The 16601-nt window shown below is 36.8% G+C and overlaps 1 protein-coding gene across 1 annotated transcript; it reads right to left on the bottom strand.

The window, feature by feature from the left end:
* Positions 1–937: 937 nt before the first annotated feature.
* LOC133780656 (disease resistance protein RPM1-like) lies at positions 938–4274 on the bottom strand. Its single transcript, XM_062220257.1, has one exon. It carries the CDS (start codon positions 4143–4145, stop codon positions 1293–1295), a length of 2853 nt encoding a protein of 950 aa, XP_062076241.1. The 5' UTR covers positions 4146–4274; the 3' UTR covers positions 938–1292.
* Positions 4275–16601: the final 12327 nt, after the last annotated feature.

Raw genomic sequence — 16601 nt, 5'->3', positions numbered from 1 at the left:
GATTGTGGCACCGTTAAAGAGGTAATGATGGGGGTAAGTTTTCGATGTGTGGGAAATCGTGTTAGCCGTCAAAGTGTTTTCGGGAAACTACAACAGTCATAATTATTTACTTTTTCGAAAAGGCACTGACAGATGTGACAGGTCAGACGGAGAGTTAGTCGATTAAGTTTATTATATGCTAGTCGCAGTAAAATAAACTTGGCGGGCAAATGTTTACCCAAAAAATATTTACCTGATGACGTGGAAAAATTAACATACACATGGGATGCACGTGACCGTTTAAGTGAGTATGATATGTTTGACCATTGACCAGAAGAGAATTTACTCAGCAGACGACATATTTTATGAGCGACCAGTCTAGTCGCAGCATTTCAGATATTCTCTACGGATATGTAATTTCACATTTATGTAATAATTGTGATTTCTATTTTTATTTAGATACACTTTTATTAATTGTAATTAAAGCCCATCAGCCCATAAAGAACTCATTGAGCCTATAAATAAGACTCAATGGGCTCAAGAGAGAGGACCTTTTGATTTCAGAATTTTGAGAGAGAATTAGAGTGTTTTTATCCGCCAAAATTGTATTCATCCCGAGGCTTGTGAAATTCGTGAACTCTAGTTCATTGATCACCGCTTTGGGGATTCTACACTAATAAGAACACTAAGTGGATGTAGGTTATTGCCATTTTTTGGAGTCGAACCACTATAAATCTTTGTTGTCATTTATCTTTTTATCTAAAATTCATTTGGTTTTTATCGTATTACTTGACTCCGTGTCGTTGACCAAATCAAAGGTCAACACATATCTTTTCTATTGTTCCAAACTACTACGCAATGCCTAAATGATTTTTTCATAGTATTGCACGTTTTTCACTCGAGTATGAAGTTGCGGAGAAAAAAGGATACAAATAACTTATATATAATATCCCTTTTTAACACTAATAGAGTAACATGGTCAATTGAGTTATAGTTAATATTGTTACCACCACTCGCAAAGCCATGTTACTTGACAGTTGAGACATGCAGGATGCTGCCTAAACTTACAGAATATTTAAGTAATACATTATAGACCAGCAGTTCTACCAGTGCCAAAGGCATATATATCAATTTTACACAAATCCTTTCCGTAAAAAAACACTCCTACCATTTTAATTTACCTGAACTAAACTTGTTTAGTAGTATATGCAACTGCTTTCTTCAAGTTGCACAGAAGATTTACAAGTATATGAGAGTATGTACATTATAATTATCATGGAGTAGAGAATGAAGTTCATTATGCGGAACAAAAGTTACTTCCAACGAGTATGAAGATCAAGAGTTTTGATGACAGTGTTAGGTAGAGGACAGTTCTCTCCATCGCTCAAACTCTCCAAGGAATATACTTTCCATTCTCCTTCTATCCAGTAGGTTGAATAAACTTCTGGGATGTGTGCCACTCTCCAATAATCACTATCTTTCACATCAGGACGAAGAGTGTTGAATAGTTCTGCAGGCATATCAAAAAACTCAAGCAATTTCAGTTTGGTTAGATTTTCAATGCCTGAGGGAACCGTCTCAAGACGCTCACACTGTCTGATGCTTAGATTCTCAAGAAATTCCATTGCCCCTGGCTCCAATTGTATGCATTTGAGCTCATCAAAATCATCCAGGCCTAAAATCTTCAGCTTTCTAAATCCACCAGCCCGAAAGCACAACTTATCTCCAGTGAATACCTGGCATAATATTAGCTGAACAAGATTGGGAATGTGCTGTAGGTACACCAATGGATCATCCTTTAATCTGCTCCACTTCAAAGACAGTTTGACAAGGCTTTGGAGTGAAGAAATCCAGTGAGGTAGCATTTCCAACCTTCCTCTCATGTACAGCCTTTGAAGCAGCACTGGAGGAGTAGAAAGGTGATCAAGATCAATGATCTCATCTTCTTCAATCGAAGCTATTGAGAGTGCACGAAGATTAGTAAGCTTTTCAATTGATGAACATAGAACTTTTCCATCTTCTCTTCTCAACTTTATAATGCCTAGCCTTCTTAGCTGAGTTAAATTCCTCACCTCCTTGACAACATTATAATCACCACCATGATTTACCTCAATGAAGCATAATTTTTGTAAGGATTGCAGAACTCCAATGTTTCCCATAAATTTAAAACCAGACTTTGATTCAAAAAGCTCATGATATATGTACTCGTTTCGATATAGCAAGAGATGGCGCAACCGTTGGAGCTTGAGTATCTCAACAGGTAACTCAGTAACTTGAGAATGTTTAAGGTCTAATGTCTCTAAGTTCTGAAGGTTCCCAATTAATCTTGGAACTATTTTTACTTGGGTATCCCTTAAGCTCAGATATTTCAAGTAAAATAAGTTCACAACTTCAATTGGAAATCTCTTCAAATGAGAATTTTGAAGATCTAAGACAGAAAGTAACCGAAAACCACCTGGAAACAATGTATGCAACCGTAATTTCTCAACAACCTCAAACACAAAGAGAGATCGTAGTTGAGAAACTGACCTATTGGGCTGAAGATGTTGCAAGGTGTAATGTACTGACAAGCGCCGAGCTCTATCAGACCACTGAATATTCTGTTCTTTCACAATTGTAGCAAAGTTCTGATCTCTTGATTTCGAAATGATGATCTCTCTGAGAAGGTCATGGATCCGAAAAGTTTTGACCCTTCCATCACTCGTAGTTGTTGCAACTTGCATCAAGCTTCTATTCAAGAGATCATTGAGATAGTCATCAGCTACTTCTTCCAATACCTTACCTTCTTTTGCTTCAATGAATCCCTCTGCTACCCACAAGCGAATTACCCTCATACGCTCGATGAGATGATCCTCAGGAAAGATGCTCATGTACAAGAAACATGACTTGAGATAGTAAGGCAGATCATTGAAACTAAGAGAAAGAACCTTTTTCAGATCCTTCAGTTTGTCATTTCCATCAATTTCAGCTCCAAGGCTACGAGCAACCATGTCCCACTCGTCGATCCTGCGTGTATCTTTTGTAGCCAAGACACCACTGATTGCTACAATGGCAAGAGGCAATCCTTCACATTTTTTCAAAATCCACTTACAAATTTCCTCTAAGTGAGAAGGACACGTAATCCCCTGAAACGTCTTTCTACAGAACAAGTCCCATGACTCGGCCAGGGGTAAAGGCTCCAAAAAGTATGTTTTGCCTTCTGATTCTATGCCCGCAGTAGAAGCTACATCAGTATTTCGAGTAGTGAGCATAACTCTGCTACCGAAGCTGTTGTTAGGCAAAGCATACTGCAAAGCACGCCATGCGTGCAACTGCCACACATCATCCAAAACAATCAGATACCTTTTTCTTTGCAGCAACTCCTTGATTGTCGTTTTGAGGCGATTGTTGTTCATGTTCTCAACTGATGATGGCACTCTTCTTTTTTTCGCTTTGAATAGCTGTTCAACCATGTCTCTGAGCACGTCCTCTATTTCAAAAGATTGGGAAACAGTGATCCATGCACGTACTTTGAAATTCTTCTTAACTTCATCATCATCATAGACTTGCTTAGCCAAGGTGGTCTTCCCCATACCACCTTGTCCAGCCAGTGAAACAACTTCTCGACCGGAACCACCTTTGGTGAGCCACTCAACAAGCTGCTTCTTTCGCTCATCGATCCACACGAGATCAGATTTGTCCAACAGAAGGGCATCGTCACGACGATCCTGCCAAGTGTTGAGAGCACCAGCCGAGCTAGAACCATGTTCAACTCTGCTGAACTTGTGACGAAGCCGCTTGTGAACCTGGCTGATCTTTCGAAGTCTCAAGTTAATGCTCTTCAAGTCTGCTGCGATTCGATAACAAGCTTTCATGTTCTTAATACAGCAAGCCAATCTGCAGAAAGCGCCATAGAGACCATGTCCATGATTATGTCCTTGGAGAAGTGTGTACTCGTCAAGAAGATCCTCAGTTTCATGGGCAACATCTCTGACTTGCCTAACCCATACACTGAGCTCCTCATCACTCTCATGCAATGCATCAGCAATTCTGAGGAATGCCCTCATTTGTTCAAGATCACCTCTTAGACACACAACTTCTTCCCGAACCCCTCTTAAGAGGTTCACCTCTCTTTCAAACAGTGCTGCTAGCTTTTCTACTAAAAAGGTTACTGGACTCTCAGCCATATTGAGATCTCTCTCTCTCTCTCTCTCTTATTTTCCTTCTTTATTCAGTATCTCTAACTTTTCTTGAACTCTCTCTTTCTCTCTCTCTGTCCCCCTCTCTCTTATTTTCTCTCTTTAGTCAGTGTCTCTAAATTTGAAGAGACTATAATGTGGTCTTTAGTGATCCACCAAGTATGAAATTTGCAGGATATATATAGTTTTGGTATCATTTATTATAGAAAAAAAAATCTTAATTTGTACTTCTGGTTATGTAAGAAGACTTTAACAAGCAACAGTGACTAAATTTTGAGTTTTTTAATAGATCAAATAAGAAACTGTATAGATACTTACCTTTTTTATTTTATAACGTATAGTACCTGCCAGACAAACTGATGTAACAAAGTTTGACTTTAAACCATAGTTGGGGTTTTGTAGATTACAACAGCTTATAACTCTTATTATTAAAATATGTTGGAGAAAAAAAAGTGCACAAAAAATATTATTGAATTTAGTACCGAAAATGATCATGCAGACAGCTTGACCAAATCAAGTTAGAAATCGTCATGCCTTGAATCACAAACTAGTTGAGAAGTAATTGAGAAAAATAAGAAAGGAATTTGTACTAGCTTACAAAGTATATAGTCTTTAACCACATTAAAAAAGACTTGGCGAAATGGCTAACATAGTTTTTAAGCTATTTTTTAGCTTAAAATTTATAGATGTTTGGATAAAATCACTACAAAAAATAAGGGTTATACCGAGAACAAAAGTCGTTGGTAGAAGCCCGAATGTTCTCGGTACAGCTTCTACCGACAACATGTCCTCGGTAGAAGGTTCTCGATACATCCTCTTCGGTAGAGGAAAACTTCTACCGAGGACATTGAATATGTTTTCGGTATAGGTTGTACCAAGGATAATTGTTCTCGGTATAGAGTTGGCAATATCGTTGGTGAAACCTGTCCAATTTTGTCATCTAGATGGGTTGTACTGAGGATATTGTCCTCGGCATAGACTGAACCGAGATTTTTTTTATGTGCAATGTTTATTCATATATATATATTTATTTATTGATTTAATTTGAATTAAATATAAAACAATAGATTGAAATTAAAATATTTATATTAAACATATAAATAAAAACATAAGAGTACGTTTGCTCAATCAAAATAAAGAGTTGTCCTAAACATGAAAATGTAATAGTTCATAGCAATTAAACTCATACATAAGTTCTACTGACTCGGTGCTCCAACATCGGGATCATCAGGTTGTGGTAGGGAACATTGAGATCTCGGGGTGATACAATGAGTCCGGATGTGCTCCTCTAATTGTCGAAGACGCTCTCTCATCTTAGTCATCTCTTCATCTCTAGTTTGTGGAGGATCAATAGTAAATGGAGTTTGGCCCCTTATGTTAAGGATACGTCCATATCCTTTCTGGTGGCCACGTTGTTTTCTGAAGACAGTTTGTACCAAAGATAAGTCGTTATCTTCAGGCCCACTCGAAACTGGTGTAGAACTCTCAGTATCAGTTGTTTGTGTCTGCTGTGTGTCGCGATATGCACACAATTCCTCCTATGATACAATATATAATGTAATTATGTATTGTAAACAAACAATTAAAAATTTGAAAAATGTTTAAAAAAAACTTAACGTACCCAAGTTTTTTTGGTTGTTTATGTCATCCGCCATGTGCCTGATTTATGGTGAGTATCCATCTAGCTATCCGGGATCGGCTGAAGTTGCCCAGTCTCTAAATTGCGATGTCACGTACATATTTTATTAAAATAATAATAATTACACGTAAATAAGAAAAAAAACTTAAAAAGAATTAATTAACTAACGTTTTTATAGCGCAGCGCTGAGATTGGCTGAGAACCTCCGTAGCTAAACTCTTTTAGTTTCTTCCTATTTTCCTTGTTGACCCCAGAACGTTTCTACAAAAAGTTTCTGTTAGTAATATATTTAATTAAGAGAGTTAAGTTTAGGAAGAAATTAATACCATAATTTCTGGACGTCGGAAAAATTCAATGGCTTTTTGCCACTACGTATCTATGCAACCACCATAACGATTTTCTGGCCCATCAATCGTTAAATTTTCTTTAATATCGTACTTCCAATTAGAATATTTTTTAGCACATGATGTATCAATGCCTCTCAAGATCCCAAGCATATGCCCTTGTCCATATCTGGTACACTCGATATCAAACAAATCATCCTAAATTATAAACATTTATTAGTAAATATGATATATAATTAAATAAAATTAACATAAATACAGAAATTACTTACCTCCAGATGTGAAAGTATTCTTTGTTTCAAGGCATTTGGTACTTTTGACCATTGAGGACAGTCTGGATCTGTGTACTGTCGAACAAGTAATCCTAGCTCTCTTGAGAAATTTGAGTTGTAATCTCCGATCACTTTATATGTTCTCCCTCGCACGTCCCACTCGAGAGGGAGAGGACGCCCAACTCTTCCCTTCTTTCCCGCATGTTCAATCCTTTGTGGCGTCCACGCTTGTTTGGAGGCGCTATTGTATGCAAATTTAGTATTTTAAAATTAATATGTATTAACTGTTAAAATTTAAGGAGTATATCAATGCGTAATGTATTACCTCGTTCACAATTAGCTGGGATATCTGACAGTCCACGTGGAGGATGGAATCCTCCACCATCACCCCCGTGAGATCGAGCAATAACGCCAGCCATATCTGTCAAATTAATCGATATTAAAATTACATTTATACTAAGCATAATAACTATAATAATCAATTATTGTAAAACATAGTTACTTCAAAATATTATAAAATTACCACTTAATCATCACTATAATATTCTTCACTATCACCAGCGGTTTCTATTTGTTCATCTTCCTCTTCATCATCTTCTTCTTTATATTCAACTTCCTCTTCCTCTTCCTCCCACTCCTATTCCGCCTCCTCCTCCTCTTCCTCTTCCTCCTCCCTCTCCTCATCAATCGCAACATTATCTGTCTCAACAAATTGTAATGGAGCCCCCGTACATTCAAAGTTGATTTGTGGCAACGGACCAAGATCAACGAATAAATAGAAATAAGAGGAACTAGTGTCATGCAAAACATCTACTTCTACATCCTCCACTTGTTCTTCAACTAGTGAGATGGCCCACACATTTCTATGATGCACTACTTGGACAACTTTCCAGTAAGATTTAATTTTAAGGTTATCAATGTAGAAAATTTGGTTAGTCTGAGTTGCTAAGATAAATTTATCATCTTTGAAGGGTTATGTTTTGCTCAAACTTTAATCCTGAAGACCGATTAATGTCAAACCATTTGCACTTAAATTGTAATGACCCAAATTTCCTAATAAGGTTTAGGACCTTGATTAGGAGGCCGGGAGGGTCATAATTGATTTACTATGCTATTATATGATTATATGCATGATTATGTGGGTCATATTATTATATGATGATAACGTATGCATGGGGTTATATACTCTGTTGTGAGGGTATTTTGGTAATTTGGCTCATTGAGAGCGTAATTGCATACCTATGTGTATATTGGTAGGCTAATGTTGAGACCACATTATTATGTGGATATGTTTGCAGCTTGTGACTCGAGGCGATCCTAACAAGCGGTTTAGCGGGAAAGTCACAGTAGGGATTTATACCTAGCTCGGGGTGAGCCTGGGGATGTATCTGGGAATTTGGAGAATATATTGGAGACAATTTGATATTGAGAAATATAATTAGTGATTAGTTGGGTATCAGAAAGTAAGCGGTAAATATTAAAGACACTAAAGGAATTAGCGGGAATTGGGAGTAATGACCAAAATGCCCCAGAGTGATTTAAAGGTTCAGTTATTATTGGGAGGGCAAGGTGGTCATTTGGCTTACTAAAGGATAGGTTATATTATGATCTATAATTTTAGTGGAAGTTGTAGATAGACTCAGAAGCTTAAGGAAAAGAAAAGAAGAAGGAAGGAGAGAAAAACAGAACACTTAGAGCTATTACTCTCTTTCTTTCGGCTGAGTCATCTCTTCACCATTCTTTGTGAGTTTTGGAGCTGGAATTCCAGGGTAAGCTCGGGATGGAGCTTAGGGCTAAAGACCTTGGTGAAGTTAGAAGAACTAGCAGGGTTTAGCCAGTCAATTGAGGTAAGTTTCAAGGTTTCCTGATGTGTTTTTCTGGGTTTTAATGAGATGGTTTCTAAGCTTGAGTTTTGGATGGAATAAAGGGGTATGAACTTGAGGAGTTGAAGGGCTTGAGGCTGGTTGGATGCTAGGGATAACTTAAGGTCGAAATCCTTCATAGAAGGTAACAAGTTCTGGCTTTGATGTTCTAGGTTTCTGAGTTTCTGGTTGAATCTTTCAGTTCTTGAGTTCAATGTTTGTTTTTCTAGTTTGATGATGCATGTGGTTAAGTCTTGTGTTATTGAGTTGTATGGGGTGAGATATAGGTGATGGTAGACTCAATTTGGTGTGTAGTTGAGGGTTGGAAGGGTTCCAAGGGGTTTTGGTTCGAGGAAAGTCGAAGAAGGGAAAACAGAGTGTTGCTGGTCTGTGACTAGCGCTGTAGCGCTAGCCTTTGAGTGCTACAGCGCTAGGCTTGGGCTTTCTGGGCATTTTGGTTCTGTTTGTAGCGCTACAGCGCCCTCCTTAGAGCACTGTAGCGCTACCCTGTCTCCAGAAAGGGGTTTTTAAGTTTTTCCTTAGGGTTTTTCCCCGGAGGCTCGAGGTTTGATTCCACCACCCCGTTTGGTGGAATTAGGGCTTCCCGAGGGCTCGGGATTGGTCCCGAGGCTAGGCTTTGGATTTGAGGTTTGGTGGTGATTCTGATCTATGGCTGTGACTAGGTGTGCGCTAAGGTTCAGACGGGATCGTGCTTGAGGATCAATTGAACGAGCTAGTGAAATCTAAAGGTAAGAAAGCTGCACCTGATTATGTGGTTAGGTTGGAACTAAGGGTTCCCTATGTTTGTATGCATTGTTATGTGAATGTGATTAACCATGTGAACATGATGGGACTAAGTGCTCCCTATATTTGTATATCATGTCATGAGATGGTATTATGCCATGGGACATGTGATAACCGGCCTAAGGGTGTCGGAATCAATATTTGCACACAGGGCACAACTCAGCCACTGGTAGCTGAGGCAGCTTATTTATCACTGAGCTCGGTTAAGCTGGCCGGAGTCAGTGGGTATAACACTGGGGGCGGCCTAAGTGAGCCGAAGACACTGGGTTAAAGAGAGGGTGCGACCTAAGGGCGCCGACCCTGAATATTATTTGATGGATGTGATAAACTGTTGATTATGAATGTGAATATTGTGTTATGGATATGAGTTTTTGATCGTCTGGATGACAAATTGTTAATTTGTTGAGTGTTATCACTGATTGGATAATGTTATGAATTACCGAATTCCAGGTTATGCGTTGTGGTGTATTTTGTTATTGATGTTGATCTTGCTATGATATAGTGCTTTCTTGCTGGGCCTCGGCTCACGGGTGCTACGTGGTTCAGGTAAAGGCAAGGGTAGGCTGAGTTAACCATGAGTTGGAGAGTTCTGGGGGCGAGTTGTACATTGTCAGCTGCTCGGCCGCCACGGTCGAGGAATTGTACAGGGACGGAAACCTAAAATGTGTATTTTTCCATTAGAGTGGCTTGAATTATTTATAACTTTTGGAATTTGCTGTAACTAAGTCAACTAAACCCTGTTTTGAATTTCCATGTATTAAACTGTCATTTTTAATGAAAATAGCATGTTTGTGACCAAAATCTTTTATTCCTAATCCGTTGATGACGTTGGATTCACATTTTGTTTAAATGACTTGATTAGCAAGTCTTGCACTATTTTAAATGCACAGTGTAACGGTCTTGGTTATCCAGGATGTTACATAAATAATTTTAGATAATATATTTTATTGCTCAATGGAAAAGTGGATAAACCAAAATACAACTATATGCAAAGAATACAATGGACAAGATGATACATAAATAGGTTTACAACTTAATGGCCAACAAAACAAGTAAATGTAGAAAAGAGAGAAAGAAATAATTATTAAAACTAAAGCTCTAAAACAAGAGATACCAATAAATATGTAAATAGAAATAGAAGAAGGGGATTACAAACTCAAAACAATAATAATACAAGAAGAACAACTGAATGAAAAGATCAATGAAAAACACAAACTCACACTCAACCAAAGTGTATAGTAATGGGGATCACCAACTTGAACAAGGTTCAAAACCTTTATCCAAAAGCTTAACTCCCCCTATTCTCTAAGCACTAAGGGATCTCTCAAGGAAATAACTCTCTGGAATAATCAAGCCTCAAGGTGTATTTTTCAGCCAAGTGCTTTGTGGACGAAAAATGGTATATCTTACAAGTGAGCATTACGCTCCTATTTATGGAGTTTGAGATACCCTTTGGATTTCAAATTCCACCAACCCCCATGGCTGTTACCAATGTTTAATTGGATTAATATGGATTTTAAATTGATATTTGGGAGTTATTTGGGTTTTTAGAACCGTTCAACACATTTGGAAAAAACTGAAAATTTGGCCTGAAATGCACTTGTGCCGCGGCCACTGCTTTCTATCCCCCAGGCCGCGGCCACCATCATTCAGTGGCCGCGGCCACAACCCATTTTCAGCACTTGAAAATGTGGTGTTTTTCCAAACGGTTCCAAACCCTCCCAAATGACTTTGTAACTCCCAAAACACATTATTGGGGTTAAAGTCATATCTCCAACAGCCATATTTTATAATGGCTTTATGAAATCCAATCTCAAATGTGTAACATATAATATACACATTATTGGGTAATATTTGAGAGTTACAAAATTGTAACTGATTTTGTAACTCCAAAATATGTCACATTTGGGCACACACATGTGTCCAATTTTGTGACTCTCAATAATATGTTACAAGGTGTGACAAATCACATTTTGTCACATTATTTAATCTAATATTATATTATATGAAATAATATAACATTCCCCCACTAGATTAAATAATCACTTTTTGTAACACTTATTTAATCAATCAAACATTATATTAAAATATAATATTCCCCCACTTGATTAAATAATCACTCTCTATAGAAACCTTTGCATTGGTGCATAAAGTAAAATGTCTTTCGACTTGAATTTTACCTTAGTTTAATTATCACAAAGTTTGTTAAAATTTTGGTTGCCGAAGCATTGAACCACTATCCCTTGATAACAAACCGGTGATAACACACACACCTTTGTTGTGTTCACTTGAGACCTCAATGTCTCGCTTTTGCACCGTTAATGGCCATGTGCACATTCCATTCATAGACTTTTCTTGAGAATGACTCCCAATTCTCATGAGGGGCGGCACCGCCCCTAAGTCTATATAGGTAGAACTCTTACAGTATTTTGTTACCCTAAAATACTTGTCTTTTCAAGACTGAGTTCTATTAAAAAATCTTTCGGTTTTAACCCTCATTTTGGTAACACATTAGTACTCATATCTCAGATGGGACAAAATTTGAGTACTACTATCTATTCACTTTATTGACTCGTTATTACCTATTGAACCTAATACTAGTTTGGTTACTAGTATTAAGATAGGTTACCATCAACCGTTAATCTCTTTAGGGAGTCTAAGTCCCATCTCTTGAGATGTAAAATTGATTCCATTTGAATCATTTCTTTTCTCATGTATGCATACTTAGACACTCTCATTATTTATTCAAACTTTGTTGCTAGCCATAGTTTGATTAAAATAGTTACCCCTTTAAAATAGTGATTTTGACCATAGTCAACACCCCTACTATTTTATAGATAGTTCCAAGATAAACATTTGAATATTAATTCTAGAAATCTCTTTGTTTCTGAAATTCTCCTTTATGTTTTAAACTGATTCATTCTTGAATCAAAATATTACAAACAGTAACTTTAGACACCAAGCATGTCTAGATTTATCCATTCTATACACATATAGCCAATGTGATTTAAAATGTGGAATTCCAAATCACCTATTTGATAGGATGGCCAAATTAATCAATTGATTAACAACAAAATAAATTGATTAACTTTGGAGCATCACCCCCACATTTCTCACATAGTGATAATAAAATATCACTTTAAGATAGAAATCTCTTTATTTCTAATAAGTCATTTATCATCCAAGATAAATCTAGACCTATGATTCTCAAAGTTCATCATGAGTCCTTAAGCTTCATGATAAACACTCAATAGATCAAGATAAAAAACCTCAATGTTTATCTTGATTCATTTACTTGCTAAAGCAAGGCACACTTATTTGAAAGTAACTTTCACTCGGTTGCTTTCTTTTATATATTTCACAAAATAAAATGTGAACACAAGTGTAATGTGAGAATTTCTTAAACAAATAATCACATTATGAAATAATAGGTCTACACACTTACCTATTATTTTAACAAGTTCATTTTGAAACTTTGTTAATGTCTCACACAAATGTCTCATAGCAAAATAAAGAATTATCATAGAATAATACTTTAATTTATTGATAGCCTTCAAGAGTGCAAGCTTTATTACAAATTAACAATTTTCCCAACAAGGCACATAAACATGGTAATCATACTAGGATATCTTCTTCCTTTTCTATAGCATTTACCTCATTCTCATGTGGGTCCTTTCGGTACCTACATACTCTAGCATAGTGCCCGAGTTTTCCACAAACAAAACAATGACCTCTCACGTCTTTGAATTGTCCATGATCTTTCTTTGGACCTAAAGGGTTCCCACTACCCTTTTTTTTGTTGTTGTTGCCCTTTGGATGCTTGTGTGAAACCGCATTGGCCTTGGAAATCTCATCTTTAGACTCATTCACACCCTTGTCTCTTATCCTCGATTCCTCTTCAATTCTAATGTGTTTTTGGATCTCTTCCAAAGTGTAATCCTCATTTTTATAGAGGATTCTTTTCCTATATCTCCTCCAAGTTGGTGGTAATTTTGCCACTACTGCACCAACTTGGAAGGCCTCGGGAAGCTCAATCTTGAGAACTTTCAACTTGTTCACAATCACTTGTAACTCATGAATTTGAGGTAAAAGAGTTTTCCCATCAATGAAAGAAAATTCAAAATATTGAGAAATTAAGAACTTTCTTGTACCTTCTTCCTCAGCCTTGTACTTACTCTCCAAGGCATCCCAAATCTCCTTTGCGGATTTGGTATTGGTATAGAGGTCATATAACCTATCGGATAGGGCAATAAGGATATGACCCTTACAAAGAAGGTTGTCCTCTTTTCTCTTCCTTCTTTTCTCCACCTCCTCGGGAATGTCTTTGTCGGATGGCTCGGCTAGAGGTGCCAAGGATGACTCAAGGATGTAGGCTATCTTGAGTGTTGTCAAAAGAAATTTCACATTGTCTTGCCACCTAGAAAAATTGGATCCATCAAACCTATCCAACCTCACTAGGTCTTGGTTCATGATCTCAATGGTCTCCCCTTCCATTGAAACAAAGAGGGATAAGCTTTTGATTGTTAGAGAATATATTTTATTGCTCAATGAAAAAGTGGAAAAACCAAAATACAACTCTATGCAAAGAATACAATGGACAAGATGATAGATAAATAGGTTTACAACTCAATGACCAACAATACAAGTAAATGTAAGAAAGAGAGAAAGAAGAGAATTATTAGAACTAAAACTCTAAAACAAGAGATACCAATAAATACGTAAATAGAAATAGAAGAAGGGGATTACAAACTCAAAACAATAATAATACAAGAGGAACAACTGAATGAAAAGATCAATGAAAAACACAAACTCACACTCAACCAAAGTGTAGAGTAATGATGATCACCAACTTGAACAAGGTTCAAAACCTTTGTCCAAAAGCTTATTTCCCCCTATTCTCTAAGCACTAAGGGATCTCTTAAGGAAATAGCTCTCTGGAATAATCAAGCTTCAAGGTGTATTTTTCAGCCAAGTGCTTTGTGGATGAAAAATGGTGTATCTTACAAGTGAGTATTAGGCTCCTATTTATAGAGTTTGAGATACCCTTTGGATTTCAAATTCCACCAACCCCCATGGCTGTTACCAATGTTTAATTGGATTAATATGGAATTAAAATTGAGATTTGGGAGTTATTTGGGTTTTTAGAACCGTTCAACACATTTGGAAAAAACTGAAAATTTGGCCTGAAATGCACCTGTGGCCGTGGCCAGGGACATCAGTGGCCGCGGCCACCATCATTCAGTGGCTGCGGCCACAACCCATTTTCAGCACTTGAAAATGTGCTGCTTTTCCAAACGATTCCAAACCCTCCCAAATGACTTTGTAACTCCCAAAACACATTATTGGGGTTAAAATCATATCTCCAACAGCCATGTTTTATAATGGCTTTATGAAATCCAATCTCAAATGTGTAACATATAATATACACATTATTGGGTAATATTTGGAAGTTACAAATTTGTAACTGATTTTGTAACTCCAAATGTGTAACAAATTTGTAACTGATTTTGTAACTCCATATAATATACACATTATTGGGTAATATTTGGGAGTCACATTTGGGCACACACATGTGTCCAATTTTGTGACTCTCAATAATATGTTACAAGGTGTGACAAATCACATTATTTAATCTAATATTATATTATATGAAATAATATAACAAATAATACAACAGAAGAACCAGAAAGATATGACATCACTAAAACTTCTTCTAACTGATCGTAATAAGTATTATTTTCAACTCCTGCTACAGAGACTCCACTATTTTGAGTTTTTCGATTCTTGTCCCTGTCATAACACAAAAATCTAGCTCCATTTACAACACACCTAGGGTACGAAGCAACACGAGTTAATAACTGTTTGCTAAAGATATTAATTCTTCATGTACTTCCAAGGAACCCATTTGCCGAAGATGATAAATCTTATTATAAAACCAATTAGGAAATTCCTTTCTATGTAATTGGTCTAGGTTTTCAACACCTTGAGTCTGAAGAATTTCCATATGCTCTCTACAACGAACAAAAACAATCAATTTAAGAGTTACTAATAAGTATTATAATAAACATGCAATGAAAGGATGAACTACTTTAATTACTTACTAAAGATATGGCAAGATCTCATTGCAGTTATTTAGAATATACCAATTCATTGTGTTTCTTCACTTCATCATCCAAAATTGTCAAGCATTTCTTACCAATTGGATGACCCTGAGATCGAAAGACCGACATCTTTTTAAGTGATGGACCAACATCTACATTTTAGTTTGGACGATTGAACTTTGTTTCAACTCCTTTCAAGTACATGGAGCAAAAAGTTAATGCCTCGTCAACCACATATCCTTCTGCTATTGACCCCTCTGGACGTGCTTTATTACAGACATAATTCTTCAACTTTTTCATATTTTTCAAAAGGATACATCCACATCATGTGAACCAGTCCTCCAAGTATTGCTTCTTCTGGTAAATGTATTAGTAGATGGACCATGATATCGAAAAAAGCAGAGGGAACAATTTTCTAACTTGCAAACAATCTCAACAATTGAAGTTTGGACTTTTTCTTAATCTGAAACTTTTAAAATTCTTGCACAAATGAGCTTGAAGAAAGTGAATAACTCAATAATAGTTGTACTAATCGATTTCTCTAGGAATGCATGCACACAAACTGGCAAAAGGCGTTGCATAATGATGTGACAATCATGCAATTTCAAACTGGTGATCATATTGCCATTACCAATCACATTCTTCCTTAGGTTAGATCCAAAACCATTTGGAAACTTCACTGATTTAAGAAATAGACAAAACTTTTGGCAATATTCAACAGTGAAAGTGAATTTGACCGCAGGCTTTTGTATCCAACCATTCAATTTCTTCAACTGTAACTCTGGTCTCATCTTCATCTTCTCCAAGTCTACTCTAGCACTAACTGTATCTTTGGGCTTATTTTCCAACCCAACTATTGTGCCTATTAAACAGTCGCACACATTTTTCTCAACATGGATAATGTCTAGATTGTGTCGCAATATTATGTTGGCCCAATATGGGAGCTCAAAAAATATATATTTTTTTCGCCAACCTACTTGCTCTTTTGTACGTTTTCTTTTTTGGCCACCATATCTTACATGCTTACCAGGAAAAGAATCAGGTATAAAATTCATTTGTGTGAACATATCTTGCATGGTTAATGGCTTTGGTGGTAGTCTTTTTTTAACAACACCATATGTCTTCTTGTCCCTTCTAATAGTATGTTTGATTGGTAAAAAATGTCTATGGCCATAAAAAGCAACATTCTTTTGTAAACGAATAGATGGTGTTGCCACATTGCAAGTAGAGTAAGCATGATAACCTTGGCCAGTCCATCCAGAAAGGCTACTCCTTGCGGGGTAATCGTTTATAGTTCACATCAAAGCTGCTCAAAGAGTGAAGATACTACCACCGACTGGATCTCGAGTCTGTACACCAGTCACCCATAATTTGTTTAACTCATCAATCAATGGTATTAATAAAACATTAAAATCTTTTCCT

This window comes from Humulus lupulus, chromosome 5, assembly GCF_963169125.1.
Source record: "Humulus lupulus chromosome 5, drHumLupu1.1, whole genome shotgun sequence".
Lineage (NCBI taxonomy): Eukaryota > Viridiplantae > Streptophyta > Magnoliopsida > Rosales > Cannabaceae > Humulus > Humulus lupulus.
This window is presented reverse-complemented; position numbering and strand designations above follow the sequence as displayed.